Genomic DNA, 14,458 nt, shown 5'->3' on the forward strand with positions numbered 1-14,458 from the left:
AAAATGAAAATAAAGTACAACTCTCTAAATTGCCCCTAGGTGTGATTGTGAGTGTGGATGTTTGTCTCTGTGTGCCCTGCGATTGACTGACAACCAATTCAGGGTGTCCACCGCCTACTGCCCGTAGACAGCTGGGATAGGCTCCAGCACGCCCCGCGACCCTTGTGAGGAGAAGCGGTATCGATAATGGATGGATGAATAAAGTTACATGAATTAATTGGAATTTTTCATTTTGGTTAGTATTTCTTTCGTTCTGATTTTTGATGTTTGAAATAATTAGTTTTAATAACGTAGTTTTTATAGCATGTTCGTTTTTAGTTTTTCTAAATTGCCTTCATATTAGATAGTTTAGTGTTAGTTTTAGGTTGATTTTTTTTTTTTTAACAAGCATTTGTTAAAAAATATTTTATTTTTTAAAAAAAGGCCTTCTTTTTTACGTCCGTGCAGTAATACCTAAATAGATGCATTTAAAATACACCCCCAAATCTCATGCATGAAATTAATTGACAAAGATGAAAAATAATTTAATTTTTGCTTATAGTGTGTTGTGACGATTTTACTGTAGTGGAGAATCTCCCTATCCTCTAGTTCTACTGATTTGTGACAACTTCGTATTTGTAAATTTTCTGTTTAAATAAAGACTTGCCCCACCCCCTTCCCCCCAGAAAAAAAAACTGAAAGAATTGACCTCCAAAAGAAAGATAATGCTGAATAAATGAGTGTTGTATAGAAACATTCAGTACTGTTGATCTTAACTTCAATCTTGCTCTGGTCTGGTTCGCTTGCATATAACAGTGACTCATGTTAGGACTGTTAGGAAGTGGTAGGACTTTGTTAGGAGATATTAGGAATTTGTTAGGACCTGGTTAGGAATATTTTTATCGTCCGCTTGACACCATTTAAAACGTACATATAACAAAACACTGACGTTTTCCTGCCGGGTTGTCGTGGCCGAGTGGTTAAGGCGATGGACTAGAAATCCATTGGGGTCTCCCCGCGCAGGTTCGAATCCTGCCGACAACGTTCCTTTTATCTTTTATGCTTTTACGTTGTGTTATTATTATTATTTTCTTTTTACTCTTCTTACGTGTTTACATTTCTAACGCTTGTATTACAAAATGTCTTATTAATCTGTTAATTAAACATTGTCATTTGCTGTTTTCGTCGTGCTTCCCTAAATACTTTCAAAACAAATGTAAGTGATGATTTAATGTACTGTTTGATACGAAAAAGCAAGTAAACTAACAATTAATGAATTCATAATTATATTTTCTTTAATTCATTTTCCTTGTTTTCGTTTAAGTTGTCCGAGTGAAATAAATAGAATAGCGACATTATTTAGCGTGAAGGATTTGTTGCGCATTTCCGCCGTGTAATGAAGCAACGTCAAGCGACTTCCTTGAACTGTTACGATCGAATTTTCTTTGAAACTTTCAACATAAGTGCTAACGTAAATTTGCTATCATGTATACTACGAAAAAACTAATGAATAAGCCCTTGATAAATTTCGAATATTTATTATGTCATTATATGATGGTTGTTTAAATTTGAGTTTTTTTAGATAAAATAAGAGAATAGCTGATTAATTTACTTCGAAGGATTGACTATGCATGTCCGCCTTATGATCACGTTACTTAGCAACGTCAAATGTTATCGTAATGGCGACTTAGTAGCTTCTAAAGCTAATGGACAGACAGCCGACATGGACGACGATCTGGACGAGCTGTTAGACGAAGTGGAAAAGAAGTTTTGTCGCAACATTTCCGTCAGCCTGACGAGCTCCAAAAAGGAGGGAAAGTGCGGTAAAGACAAGGACGAGCGCCGGAATGTCGGGTAAACCGAGCTAACATACCTAAAGCTAATGAGCAGATATGATGTGTTCTTGACTTTCCATTATTGCAAATTTCCTACGTAGCCCTCAGTTTTAATGCAATTTTATAATGGCAAAGCTTTCATAGCTTAATGAGTATCCCCTGTGCCACCAGATATGGGCAGAAGATAAGCAGCATTGCTGAAGACATTGATGCTCTCTTGGAGGAATTACAAGAGGGAGACCACAGTGATGCACCTCAAGATAAGGTGAATACTTTTGGATTAACAGGCAAGCCATCATAGCCACTACCATGTTGAACAACTCAAATTCAGTGCTAAAACCGCCACATTTGCACAGTTGAAGGGAATATTACGGTCAACTGATTTTATTTTATTTTATATGTACTCTTGTACTCAGTAGTTCTCAACTTTTAGGGGCCTTGGATTCCTTCCATATTGATTAAGCAAACATTTTTCCTGGTGAACGGAGCGAATCTATTCTTTCATTTTGTAGGTTCGGTGTATATATGATCATGGAATACAATACCGTGTGGCTCTTGAAATGTCAAAATGCTCTAAAATGGCTTTCCGTGAATTTAAGCTTTTGAATGTTAATTCACTTGGTTTAATATATTTTTGCATGTTTCATTTCAGACTGCGCCACTCCCCAAAGGACATGGGGACAACCAGATTAATTCTCTACCTGGAGGAAGAAAGTGAGCTGAATGAGCCAGCCCAAATATTCAGAAGCCGCTTTTTGGTTTAATGTTTCCTCTCCCCTCCATGCATCCATCCAGGTGCTGTCCCATTTACCTTGGAGGGACAGCCGTGGCAAAAGGAGTGGGAACCGCCGCATCCAAGAGGTGCCAAAACCCAATTTATCTTCAACTATGAGCAATAATGCAATTAAAAACGCATGGCTCTGACTGGCAATGACCAATGGGCGTGTGCGGGCAGGTCATGTGACCAGCTGAGGTGCACCTCCTGCGACTTCCGGGTGTTGACGTTCGATGAGTGCGAGTGGGACTCGTCATGCGATTACCTCTTCCTCAGGTGAACCTGACCCACACTTTTCAACTACAGTGGTGCCTTGACTTGCAAGTTTGATTTATTCCGTGATCACACTTGTATCAGAAAGCAGCATTCTCCTTTGAAATAAATGAAAATGCCATTAATCCGTTCCGGATTACCAACAAAAATTTTTGTAACTCTTTTTTTAGTACAAACCCATTAATTTGATCATCCATTAGTTCTCATATAATTGATTCATTGTTGCACCTGTACAGATATTTAAATATAAAATAAAGATATTGTACTGTGTTTTCTGGTGTGTGCGTCTTGGCCACCTGGGGGCAATATGTTGCACACTGTACATATTAAGTACACGAAGGAGACGGTCACAGCAGCTCAGCAAGTTGCGGGAGTAGTTGTTTTTTTTGCAGAGGATAAAGAATATATGCCCGAGTATTGTTATATTGTCTGTCTAAATTTTCTGCAAAATCGATGCTATTTCGTTAGCCCGTCTATAGCAGTTTGTCTTGTGCGTTAGCACTAAGCTATTAGTGTTTACAAAGGCAAAGTCATGTGGTTTGGTTAAATACACAACACGAGAATTCTTTGTTTAGTTTTACAGTAAACTTGTATGAATATATGTTTAACATAAAAATCTGTGACGATATCATGGTCGAGATATGTGAACTACGACATGACGGACGGAGATTGCTGTACAAATCAAGTACTCTATGCAATGTGGACTGTATGAATGCTGCCAGCACAGTAATAAACATTTTCTATAGAAAATAATATAAATTGAATTCATCTGTTCAGGCAATGTTTCAGTTAACATTTTATCTTCCTTACCTTCAAGGAAATGCAAGGAAATGGAAATACATGCTAAAACTAAAGTCAAGTACTGTAATATGAATGAGAATCCTCTTTATCAAGAATCATTAGCCTTTTGCAGTATATGAAAAAAAAAGAAAAAAATCAAAATGCATTCTGGTGGACTGAGCCATTTAGAAACTGACAGAGATTACGTCTCAAGCCAAACTCCAAAGTCCATCCAGGTTGGATTGCATTTTGTAAATAGTATCTTTGTTCAACTATCTATGCCAGCGATTTTTATTGACAGAGCAAATAATGCCCCTCCATGAGATCCGCGATTATAAAAGTGTGCTACACTTACCACGCTCTCAAGGTACGTAGGCTACCTCAAATCCCTGCCTAATTATAGTTGCATTTAACTTGTTAGTACAATACAAACTTTTATTTTAACTCCCAATTTTAATTTAACGTGTGTGTGCAATACATTTCAATTGAATAATTCTTTAAGTACTTCTTTTTTTTTCAGTGTTAATGTGAAAACTCGACAGGGGTGTGCAATACTATGAAATATACTTTTTATATGTGCATGCAGGAACAATATGCCCGACCACGGGAAGCTGGGAGCCAAGCTGAGGAAGCGGAAGGGCGTCCGGGCATACGCCTGCCAGTGCAGCTGGCTCACCGTATCGGAGGCCACGGACGTGTTGCTGCAACCGCAGCTCAGATGGGCATGCGCAAGACACCCGGACTAAACCGTCTTCATATACTACTCACAAAAACATTTACATAATTGGCTGTCCTCTAACAAGTGTCTGAATGGCAAAATTCACAACATTGTTTTGTTTTTGTTTGGGGTTTTTTTTGGGACATCCAAAAAATCCACTTTTTTGCCTTTGTGTGACGCTTCCCAACTTTGTTGTGTTGTGTATAATCAACATGGCAACGCTGCCTGTATGGACCAGACTATTATGGGATGCTGTTTAACAAGCATTATATTGTAATGTATAATAACACTTTCTAAACACTTGGACCAGTCTACCGAGTAGACAAACCTAAATGTCTGCTGCTTATCCAACCCAATCATGTCAATCAAGCTAGCTGTGACTGCTAAATTTTATAAAAAGAATTCAATAACTCCAGTTTTTCGTCTTTGAACGTTTTTAATGATCCCACAAGTATCTCACTGAAGGTTTTACTTGTTGAGATAATTAAGAACATGTAGATGTTTGTCTTTAGAAAGTCATTTAATCTCAGGTTAGAGTCCTCTAATTGATGATTACATTGTATATCAAATAGAAAATTAATTTTCCAGTGTTTCACAACCTTTATTGCCACAAGAAGTACAGTATGCTAAAAAATTATTACTCTGTATTTTATCTTCTCAATTAACTCATAAAATGATTTATCTTTTTCAACGCCAGTTCGTTTTTCTTTTGTATAAATGACAACAACAAATACATATACTCAAATATACGCTCTGTCATCTGGTAGAAAATAATTTAATTGTGCTGTCTATCACTACACATCACTCACTGAGACAGATTGATGAAGATAAGGATTGTCAGTAAGTAAATACCTTTAGGAAATATGTACACAAAATAGATCATAAAATAAAACTGAAATGTATTTGTTTAATAAAATTCTAATGTTTACTCGGGCTTCAATTTGTTATTTCCTGTAGTGAATGAGCTTACTGGTTCGTCCGCCAGTCCAGCTGGTGGCGCTGTACCCAAGGAGGTGAACCGGAAAGAACGTCGACTACAAAGATAAACACGAGGAAAGGGATGGAAGATTCTGAATTTGATGTTGTAGATGACTGGTTTATCGAATCGTTGAAAACGTAAGTCGCTGAGAAGGCTTGTCAATCTTTAAGGTCTAACGTTTTTTAATAATCTTAAGAAACGAGCACTGTTGGGAACTGCGAACCAGTCGGTGTACTAATGTTAGCACGAGGACGTCTGCGGCTTTGCACGTTGAACTCCGCTCAGAATTGTTCAAGTTTTGCACAGTATCTAGTCATAACGAATATTTCTTTGATTACACCAAGTTTAAAGTCATTTCGGGTTTTAATTGCACCTAATGCTTATTTCGGCTTGATTCCCTTTGATTTTAGGCTTCGTTTAATTATTTCTGTTAACGTTAACATAGGTAGTCTGCGGCTTTGCAGTCGGAACTCCGCTTGGAAAGATGGTACTTTTGCAAAACATCTACCCATCACGACGATTTCCTACGTTACAGCACGTTTAAAGGCATCGTATCTCATGTTGCGGCCAGTTCTTATTTTTGGCTTGCTTCGCTGATAAGCGAATTGTAGCCTGGGAGACGTCTGCAATTTTACAGCTTGAACTCCACTCGGAAATAAAATTTCAGAAAGCTCGAGTTATGATTATTTCCTATATTGCATATCTCATAAGCACATCCTATGCCTTAACTGCACCTATTTCGTATTTCGGCTGGCTTCCACCGATGCCATTTGCTTGAATGTCTTTAGTCTCTCCTCAAAGCTAATGCCATTGAATATGCTTTTAATTCGTACCACAATGCTGACATTTTTGACTTTTTGAAAGAATATTTCTTATGGAAGCTGTGAAGTTAAACTTCATGATCTTGTCTTGACTGTGTTGTGCAGGTACCGAGACCTTCATGTGTATCAGCTGGAGTTTCCCACCCGAGTCATTGAGTGGACGTCAGGGAAAAGTGAGTAAATCCATTTGCTAAAGCCTTATTGATCGTTGTTAGAAACAAAAAAAATGGACTGGACATACGGCCCCGGTGCGCCTTGGAATCACCCAAATCACGGCAACTACCCCACCGGCGGAAGCATGCAGAGCAGCTATGGGTACGAAATACCCTCCAATCATCCTCCTCCTGGATTCCGCTGCACTTTCCCACCTCCGCAACTACCTCCTTTGGGCTACTTCCCCAATGTTCCAGCTCCGCTTCCAACCTATCCGCCAGTGGTCCAGAGTTTTAACTGGAATCCGTCAAAAACTGAATTCCAGGTACTTAGTGAGATTTGTCACGAGTTTCCCGAGGATGAAAAAGGTCTCCAGAGGAAGCAAGATGAACAATGGCTAAGTAATTTCTTACAAAGCAAGTCGAGAGAGACTAAGAAAGACGCCCGAACGCTGAAATCGCAGTCGCCTCCAGATTTCGGAGTCGTCTTGCGTGACGCCGCCGGTCTCGCTTCCCGGCTGTCCGAGGTCTGCCAAAACCTCAGGAACAACCTGCACGAGGACGGCACCGACTGGGCCGCCTCTTACGGGGACGCCTTGCATCTAAAACGAGACCTCCAGGATAAACTGTCGAGTCTGGCCGACGGATTTGAGGCTAAAAAACGGCACGTGGCCAGGGTGCGAGAGCGGCGGGTGAAACGCAGGCGGAAAGCAGAAATCTTCCAGGCCGAGAAGGAGGCGCGGCGAGCCGAGAAGGAGAGCGCCGTGGACAAGTGGCGGCTGCGACAGATCCACCAGGCAGAGGAGGAGAAGAAGGAGCGTGAGCTGAAGCTGGCGGCCGACTCAGTCCTGTGCGAGGTACGCAAGAAACAGAGCGACATCAAACGCATGCAGGACGTCCTGCGCTCGCTTGAGAAGCTGCGGCGCCTGCGCAAGGACGCCGCCACCCGCAGGGGCGTGAGCACCGGGGAGGACGAGGACGGCGTGTTTCAGCGGCAACTGGACGGGCTGCGGCGCATCATCAAGGCCAGGACGCACATCTACACGGCGGAGGAGAAGGCGCTGACGGTGATGCTGGACGGCGTGCAGGAGGAAGAGCGGAGGGCGCTCAGGAAGGACAGGGAGAGGCGGCAAAAGCACAAAATTGACACCATGCTCTTCGGCGAGGAAGCGCCCGTCGACGCCGCCCTGCAGCCGTTTACGGAGTACTACGCCCAAGCAGAATCCTCCCTGCACGCTTTGCTTCACGTACGGCGACAGTGGGATGTCTTCCTGGTGCCGGATGATCACTGTGAAGGGACGGCAATCCCGCCGGGGTGGATCATGCCCCAGCGGCCCTCCAACCCAGCCTGGGCAGTCGCTCTGGTGGACTAATAACATCAATTCTTTTTTTTTTTTTTGCTTCTTTGCCTTTTTGTGACTACATCATGGAAGGTTATCACTAGGGCAGCCTCTAGCAATTATCTTAATAAGCCATTCATCAATGAATTAGATATGGAGAAAAAACATTTGAATTTCCATCCCTTTATCCAAAAACCGGACTTTCAGTCAAGTTGACAGTGCGTAACATGCAAAAAGAAAAACATATTAGCATTCAGTCACTGGTTTGGTTTGTAGCTTGTCAGGAAATGGGCAATAATGTTGATTATTGTTTTCAAAAGTAAAAGCAGTTTTTGCAAATGTCTTATTTTTCAACAATTATTTCGTACAATGCAAAAACATCATAGCTGACAAATTAGCATTGATGTCGTGGCGTTAGAACACTTTAGGTAACAGCTAGTTGAACACAAATGGACAGGCAACACATTTAGACAGGCAATATAAAAATACTCAGTCATTATTACATGTCTGCAAAGGGTGAGTAGTTTAGATTTGGGTTTTTCAGTTAGATGCCTGCCCATAAAATGGGGGTATTTTGCTCCTAAAATTTGGAACAGTCCATATACATTTTTCATCTGCTTGCATATGTGCGACCAGTAAATTTGCAACAAAAAAACATTTTTTGTTTCTCACAAACTCCTGCGCCACACTTCAGCCCATTTATCAGTTAAATAATAAAAATGATTTGAAATGTAATGATTTACACAAATCGATTTACAGTGTTCACCCCTAAAATTTCTACTTGCACCCCTTAAATCTGAGGTTTGTGGCCATTATGCCCCAAGTAACAAAAATAAAAGTTAATCTGGAGCACTTGGTCCTGTGATGATGACAGAAAATGTCTCTTTCCTTTTCACATCGTAATGTGAAAATAGCCTTACTTTTTTAATGATTTTCTCAACAAAACAGAAAAAAAGATTCTAAAAATGTTTCTTCAACCTACTTGATTTTAAATTAGATGATAATTCAAACAAGGTTCCGGAAGATTTTATGAATTTTGCAAGTTTTCTGGACCATTTTCTGAAAAAAGTTTTCAAATGGGAACAGGAAGATTCTTTATATTCATCGCACGATGTTCTGGAAACTGGACAATTTTTTCGGAAGATTCTTCAAGTTTATATATATTTTTTGAATCGAAAGATGTTCTGGAAGATTCTGTATTCTTTGTTTTTTGTTTTCTTTGTTTTTATGCGAGACTTTTTTTGTCTTAACTTTTCTGGAAGATTCTTTTAAAAAAAAATATTTTGGAGATGTGCTTAATGATGTTTTTTTTAATGTTAACTAAAATAATTAAAAGAAAGTATAGTAAAAAAAAAAAAAAAAAAAAAAACATGTCTGATCAAACATTTTTCGTCTCCCATCGAGTCAAGACGTGGAATGTTCAAATCTGGCCTGTGGAGCATTTTCACATTCCCCCAGTAATTTGTGAATTTTTTTTTTTCCTCCCACATTCCAAAAAGATGTTTCTTTGGTCACTTGACGATTCTAAATTTTCACGGGCTTTTTTTTTGTGGGAAAAAACCAACGAAATTTACCAAATTGTGATTCAAGAAATTTCAGCGTTTTTGGGGTGAAGTGGTAATGTGTGCCACACGGGGGTGCTGTATGCCCTCTTTTTTCCCCCTTCCCCTGCTGATTCTTCTCGTGATAGTTTTACACAAATTCTCCACCCACATCATGCAAACGTAACTCTTGCTTATTTTTATTTGTCTACAGCCATCTGCGTGGCAGGTTACAACAAGTCCACAAAAAATGAAATTTTGGAGCTCTGTTTGCCTCAAAAGCTCTTTGCTGAAGAAAACAAGGTAAACCAACCAATAGTAATAATGCATCCTGTGGCGGGTAATTGGGGTTTGTAATAAAAAGTGTGAGTGTGGTACATGTTTGTATGTGTCTTGCATGTCTACGTTTGTGTGTGTATTCATTTGTTTGTTCATTCCTGTTTGTATGTGTTAATTCATGTGAACGTTTGTATGGGCGATGATGCGTTCAGGGTCTTTGTGCCGAGCGGGATTTCAAAGTACTCCACGGTGGCTTTTCTACCGGTCCTGTCTGCGTCCTCAAACACGTCCCGGGAACGAGGTGAGCAGGAAGTCCCAACTTCAACATTTCCTGTCTTCGGTTTAAAAGTCTAACTGTTGTGCTGCTACTGTTTTATTTTGAAAGGCTGATTGTGACCAATGATGGACTGACCTCAGACGTGCAGGTGTGGAACCTCGGGGGAGATGACAGCGGTACGTACCCTATTATGTCAACCGAATGATTAAATTCGCCGTTTTTGTTCTATTTATTGTATTGTTTGTAAAGTGCTTTGTTACCGCTCTAGCTGTTATGAAATGCGCTATATAAATAAAATTGTATTGTATTGTATTGTATTGTTAGCTAACGCTGCTTTTGTTTGTGTGCGTGTGTCAGACGTCATCACAAAGGTGGCGAGCGTCCAGGGTTCGAAGGGAAGCGCAGGTGGAGTGAAGATGGCGGCCCGATTCTCGCCGCAGCCGGAGGTTCTTCACGGGTGTCGGGCCGGTGACATTAGGCTGACGCAGCTGACCACAGGGCAGACGCTCTACCAGCTCGGTAAACGTTTGGAAGGCTGGCCAATTGTGGGTCTCTGAATCACTGTTGCAACCTGCTGGTGACACCCCCTCAAAATATTGCGAGATGCCTCGCCGGGGAAGTGGCATTTGAGATAAAAGTGTCACTAGCCGGTTGCAACCAAGATTGGGAAGAGTCACAGTGAATTTTGCCTTTCAGATCCTCGTTCGAGAACAACAAGTTCTAAAATATTAAATAGTTGGCCAAAGTTTACAGAAGGTTAAATTAAGTTAATCTCTAAAGGTCATAGTGCATACATCGGCAGACCCCGTTCCAAAGTTTTATTTGTATTTATTTTTGGTAGGTACAATTGGATCCCCACGCTGCCCCAACCCATCAAACACACGCTCACAAAATAAAAGATTCTTAATATATTTCTTGAATGTGGTAGATTAACTTTTTTTAAATCTCTGGAAAATTTGTTATGTAAAATTCTTTTTTTTTTTCCCCCCCCCCACTGAAATACTTGTTCTTGAAGATTTAAAATATTTTGTGGTGTTTATATTTATCAATCCCAAATGTTTTGAAATATTCTTCATATTAGATGTTTTTGTTTGTACTTAAACATTGGGATTTTTTTTGGGGGGGCGACAATGTTATGGAAGATTCATCGAATTAGCATGATTTTTTTTTAGTCAATAATTGTAGATGTTCTTAAAAATGCTCTTATTTTTTTTATATACAATGAGTGGAATCCCACATACTCACGGCTTGGCACCTGCAGAGTAATACATATTTCTTTCTCTTTCGATAATTTTTTTAATTTGTTACATCCCCCAATTTTCTCCCCTATTTTTCATGGAAACACATTGATGATGTTTATCAGTGCATTTAAATTTTTTTTTTTTTTTTTTACCCCCAATGCATTTCAGTGGGTGGCAATTATATGCAGATTATCACTATTTGTGGGCCAGCCCAGACCCTATACCCCACAAATAATCAGGTTCCACTATACTAGTGCATGTATTGTTTTCTTAGATTAACTTTTAAAAATAATAATAATAGCAGGAATAATATTAATAATAATGGATTTACGTTGTGCCATTTAGGACACCCAAGGAAAAGAAAAAATTGAAAAATCCAAAGATTTTTGGGAAGTCCCCTCCCATATATATATGTATGTGTATGTATGTATATATATGTATGTATATATGTATATGTATATATGTATATATATATGTATATATATGTATATATGTATATATATATGTATATATATATGTATATATGTATATATATATATATATATATGTATATATATATATATATATGTGTATATATGTATATATGTGTATATATATATATATATATACGTATATATATATATATATATATATATACATATATATATATATATATATATGTGTATGTATATGTATATGTGTTTCTATTTTCTTTGTAACAACAGGAAGCGCTACCTGATAGGTTTCTGTTTGCATTTGTCCCGAGCAGCATCAGCCTGCGAGGAGCGACTCACCAGTTTGCACTTTGAGAGCAACGCCGTCTTCCTGGCCGCCTGCGCCAACGGCGACGTTCTCACAGTGGATACGCGGACCTCGTCTCCTCCTCAACTGGCGCCTGCTCCGTCTACGCCCGATTCCGACGTGTGGTGGGCGGACGCCTCCGGGCGCAGGCTGATCCGCGTGTCGTCATCCGGGCGGGCGGCGGTGTCAGACGCGAGGAGCCCAGCGAGCGTCATGCGTCTGGCTCAGCTAGCGGTGGGCACGCCGCATGGCGACCCGGATGATGTCAACGTGTTGTGGGCGCCGGCACTGGATGACGTTGTCGCTGTGTCAGGTCAGCAAGACACATTTGTTGGATTTGATTGGATTCCTTAGATCTGCAAAACGTCGTTATTAAATCGTTTGGGTCCGGATAAACTCGTCTTGCTGTACGTCAGAGCCTTTCAAGCTACCTTAGCTTGCTAGCTGCTAACAAAGAGACGCGCTTGTTGATGACTCGTCAGCAAACGAGGGACATCGAACTTCATTTCATAATTGATTTTCAAGTGGTCATGTCGAAGATTTGATCATCGTGCCCGTCATCTTCCACACAATTCATATCTTTTCCCCCCCAACCCCTGGTTTAGAATCACAAATTAATATATCTCTGGTTGACCGATAAGAGCAACCATAAACATCACAGGTGTTCACCATTGTTATGAACACTTAACGGTTTAACGACTATTTTGCCTCTCGATCTCAATTTGATGTCACACGGTAAGGGTCCATAGAAACTCCTGCGTTCATTTTCAGGTTTCAGCGGCGTGATCCAGATCTACGACACATCCCCGTGGGGGTCGGAACCCCGCGACGTCCACCCGCTCTTCGAGCACCGCGGCCACGCCGTGTGTTCTCCGCAGTCGCCCAGTCCAGACGAAAGCGGCGCTGTTGCCGTCACTTGTCACCTTTGGCATCCCAAAGAGGGCAGGAGGCTTGTGTCTGCAGCCAGCGACTCATCGCTGCACGTGTGGGACTGGATCCACCAATCGGATGCCAGGTGACATGCAGGCTAAGACTGATATAATAACCTGGACTGCCAGTGGCCTCTCGCGGCTGTATAGAGTCATGAGCCACCCTCAGAGAACGGACTTCACTGTTTGCATCGACCATTAAGAATATTATCTCAATATTGTGACTCACAGAGGTTAGGTTTACATTTCGCCGCAATTTTTTTTTTCCTGATGGGCTTTGCTTGAATTTTTTTGTTCAGGTTTCTAATCTCTGAGTTGCACCCTGAGATATACATTTGGAGCTTCTCGCAGAGTTATTGGTACAACCGTACGCCATACACTGTGGCATTTTCACCGCGGAGACAGACAATCACATGAAAATGCCGCAGAGGAATCAATGTATTCAAGTTAGGTGCGAGTGGCAACAAAAGATGGCCGCCGGTGGCTTCAACTTCTCGCGAGTAGGTTGTGTTAGCAGTTTAGGTTATTATAGACGTCCATGGCTAAATTGCAGGCTTTAGTCATTCGGCTGTTTTAACTGTTGTAAAATGCTAGTGCATTAAATAAAAAATGCTGATTTGATCTTTTTGTTTTTTGTATTCAAAATAAAACGTGTAAATCTTTACTTGTATGCCTCTGTCATTTTAAGTTCGTTTTAGTGGCACCATGATAAGACCCATAACCATTTCGTCGCTGTCCAGTGAAAAACACTTATGTCCGATTTTTTTCTTTTCAATTTATTTCAATATGGAATGGTGTTTCCGCGTTACAGACATCACATAAACGTGAACATTTTTTAAAAAATCCAAAATTGGCCATAATGTGTTTTGTGGAAGGATGAAAATGAATTCTTTAAAGATGTGACACTGGATAAAGAAATACCCACGGCGATGTTGTGAGGAAATAGTGGTTCATGGAGACACGCTGTTATTTGAGCACAAAAAGTTCAAACACTTTTCATATTAAACAAGTGCAATGAAAAGTGAAATAAAAAAGTCAAACGAGCAGCATTTAGTTTTTAAATTTTATTTCTTTAAAACAAGTAGAGTGGCCGTAGCACAGTCGCTCACTCGTACAAGAATTAATACACTAGTAGTGATCATTCATCAATCTCAATTTACATTCTGATTGAAGCCCTTTTTTTGTAGACATCTTTAAACAACATTAAAAAGACAAAACAAAAACACATTTCAAAGCAAAATCAGCCATTTTTTTGAAGCTCCGAAGCCGCAAGGGGGGCGGCTTTGGGAGGGGAAGGAAGATGAAATTCATTGTTGCGGCATTCAGGAAGCACGCCAGCAGTTAGTCTTATCAACTTTACAAACACATCTCACTATGAAAATGATCATCATAAAATCACTCATTTACAAATAGATTTGAATTGCTAGCATGGCCCTTTAAGACATCTATGACAACAAAACAAAACTTTTTTTTTTTTTTTTTTTTTTTTAAATCAACACAAGAGTAATAAGCACCCAAGGATCACCAAGGTGCACCTCATCACTGAATTTGTTTGAAACAAAATGTTAAATTAAAAAAAAAAAAAAATCCCCTTCTCCTATAGCTGCTTTCAAACTTCACTCGTTTGAGTGTAACATATTAGAACCACATTAGCGCTGCAAATAATGCTACAAAAATAGTCTTTAAAGGTTTTTCAAAAATTTTGAAAAATCTTTTTTCTCCAAGAAAATATTTTTAAAGAATAGGGACTTTGTTAGAG

At 40.0% G+C, this 14,458-nt stretch overlaps 3 protein-coding genes and 1 non-coding gene across 4 annotated transcripts; all 4 read left to right on the forward strand.

The window, feature by feature from the left end:
- Positions 1 to 941: 941 nt before the first annotated feature.
- trnas-aga (transfer RNA serine (anticodon AGA)) lies at positions 942 to 1,023 on the forward strand. Its single transcript has one exon. It is a non-coding gene; the product is annotated as a tRNA-Ser (tRNA).
- A 345-nt stretch (positions 1,024 to 1,368) lies between these two features.
- Positions 1,369 to 5,288, forward strand: cfap418 (cilia and flagella associated protein 418). The gene is made up of 6 exons (XM_086038991.1): positions 1,369 to 1,833; positions 1,986 to 2,079; positions 2,467 to 2,528; positions 2,610 to 2,675; positions 2,770 to 2,865; positions 4,229 to 5,288. The coding sequence occupies exons 1-6, from the start codon at positions 1,607 to 1,609 to the stop codon at positions 4,386 to 4,388; spliced, it is 705 nt and encodes a 234-aa protein (XP_085895117.1). The 5' UTR covers positions 1,369 to 1,606; the 3' UTR covers positions 4,389 to 5,288.
- A 17-nt stretch (positions 5,289 to 5,305) lies between these two features.
- wdr73 (WD repeat domain 73) lies at positions 5,306 to 13,363 on the forward strand. The gene is made up of 8 exons (XM_086038988.1): positions 5,306 to 5,476; positions 6,266 to 6,333; positions 9,408 to 9,496; positions 9,685 to 9,773; positions 9,858 to 9,925; positions 10,107 to 10,268; positions 11,739 to 12,083; positions 12,542 to 13,363. Exons 1-8 carry the CDS (start codon positions 5,421 to 5,423, stop codon positions 12,787 to 12,789), a joined length of 1,125 nt encoding a protein of 374 aa, XP_085895114.1. The 5' UTR covers positions 5,306 to 5,420; the 3' UTR covers positions 12,790 to 13,363.
- pdcd7 (programmed cell death 7) lies at positions 5,375 to 9,379 on the forward strand. The gene is made up of 2 exons (XM_086038987.1): positions 5,375 to 5,476; positions 6,266 to 9,379. The coding sequence occupies exon 2, from the start codon at positions 6,387 to 6,389 to the stop codon at positions 7,683 to 7,685; it is 1,299 nt and encodes a 432-aa protein (XP_085895113.1). The 5' UTR covers positions 5,375 to 5,476; positions 6,266 to 6,386; the 3' UTR covers positions 7,686 to 9,379.
- Positions 13,364 to 14,458: the final 1,095 nt, after the last annotated feature.

This window comes from Filicampus tigris, chromosome 8, assembly GCF_054856515.1.
Source record: "Filicampus tigris isolate MCC_2025a chromosome 8, RoL_Ftig_1.0, whole genome shotgun sequence".
In the NCBI taxonomy this organism is placed as follows: Eukaryota; Metazoa; Chordata; class Actinopteri; order Syngnathiformes; family Syngnathidae; genus Filicampus; species Filicampus tigris.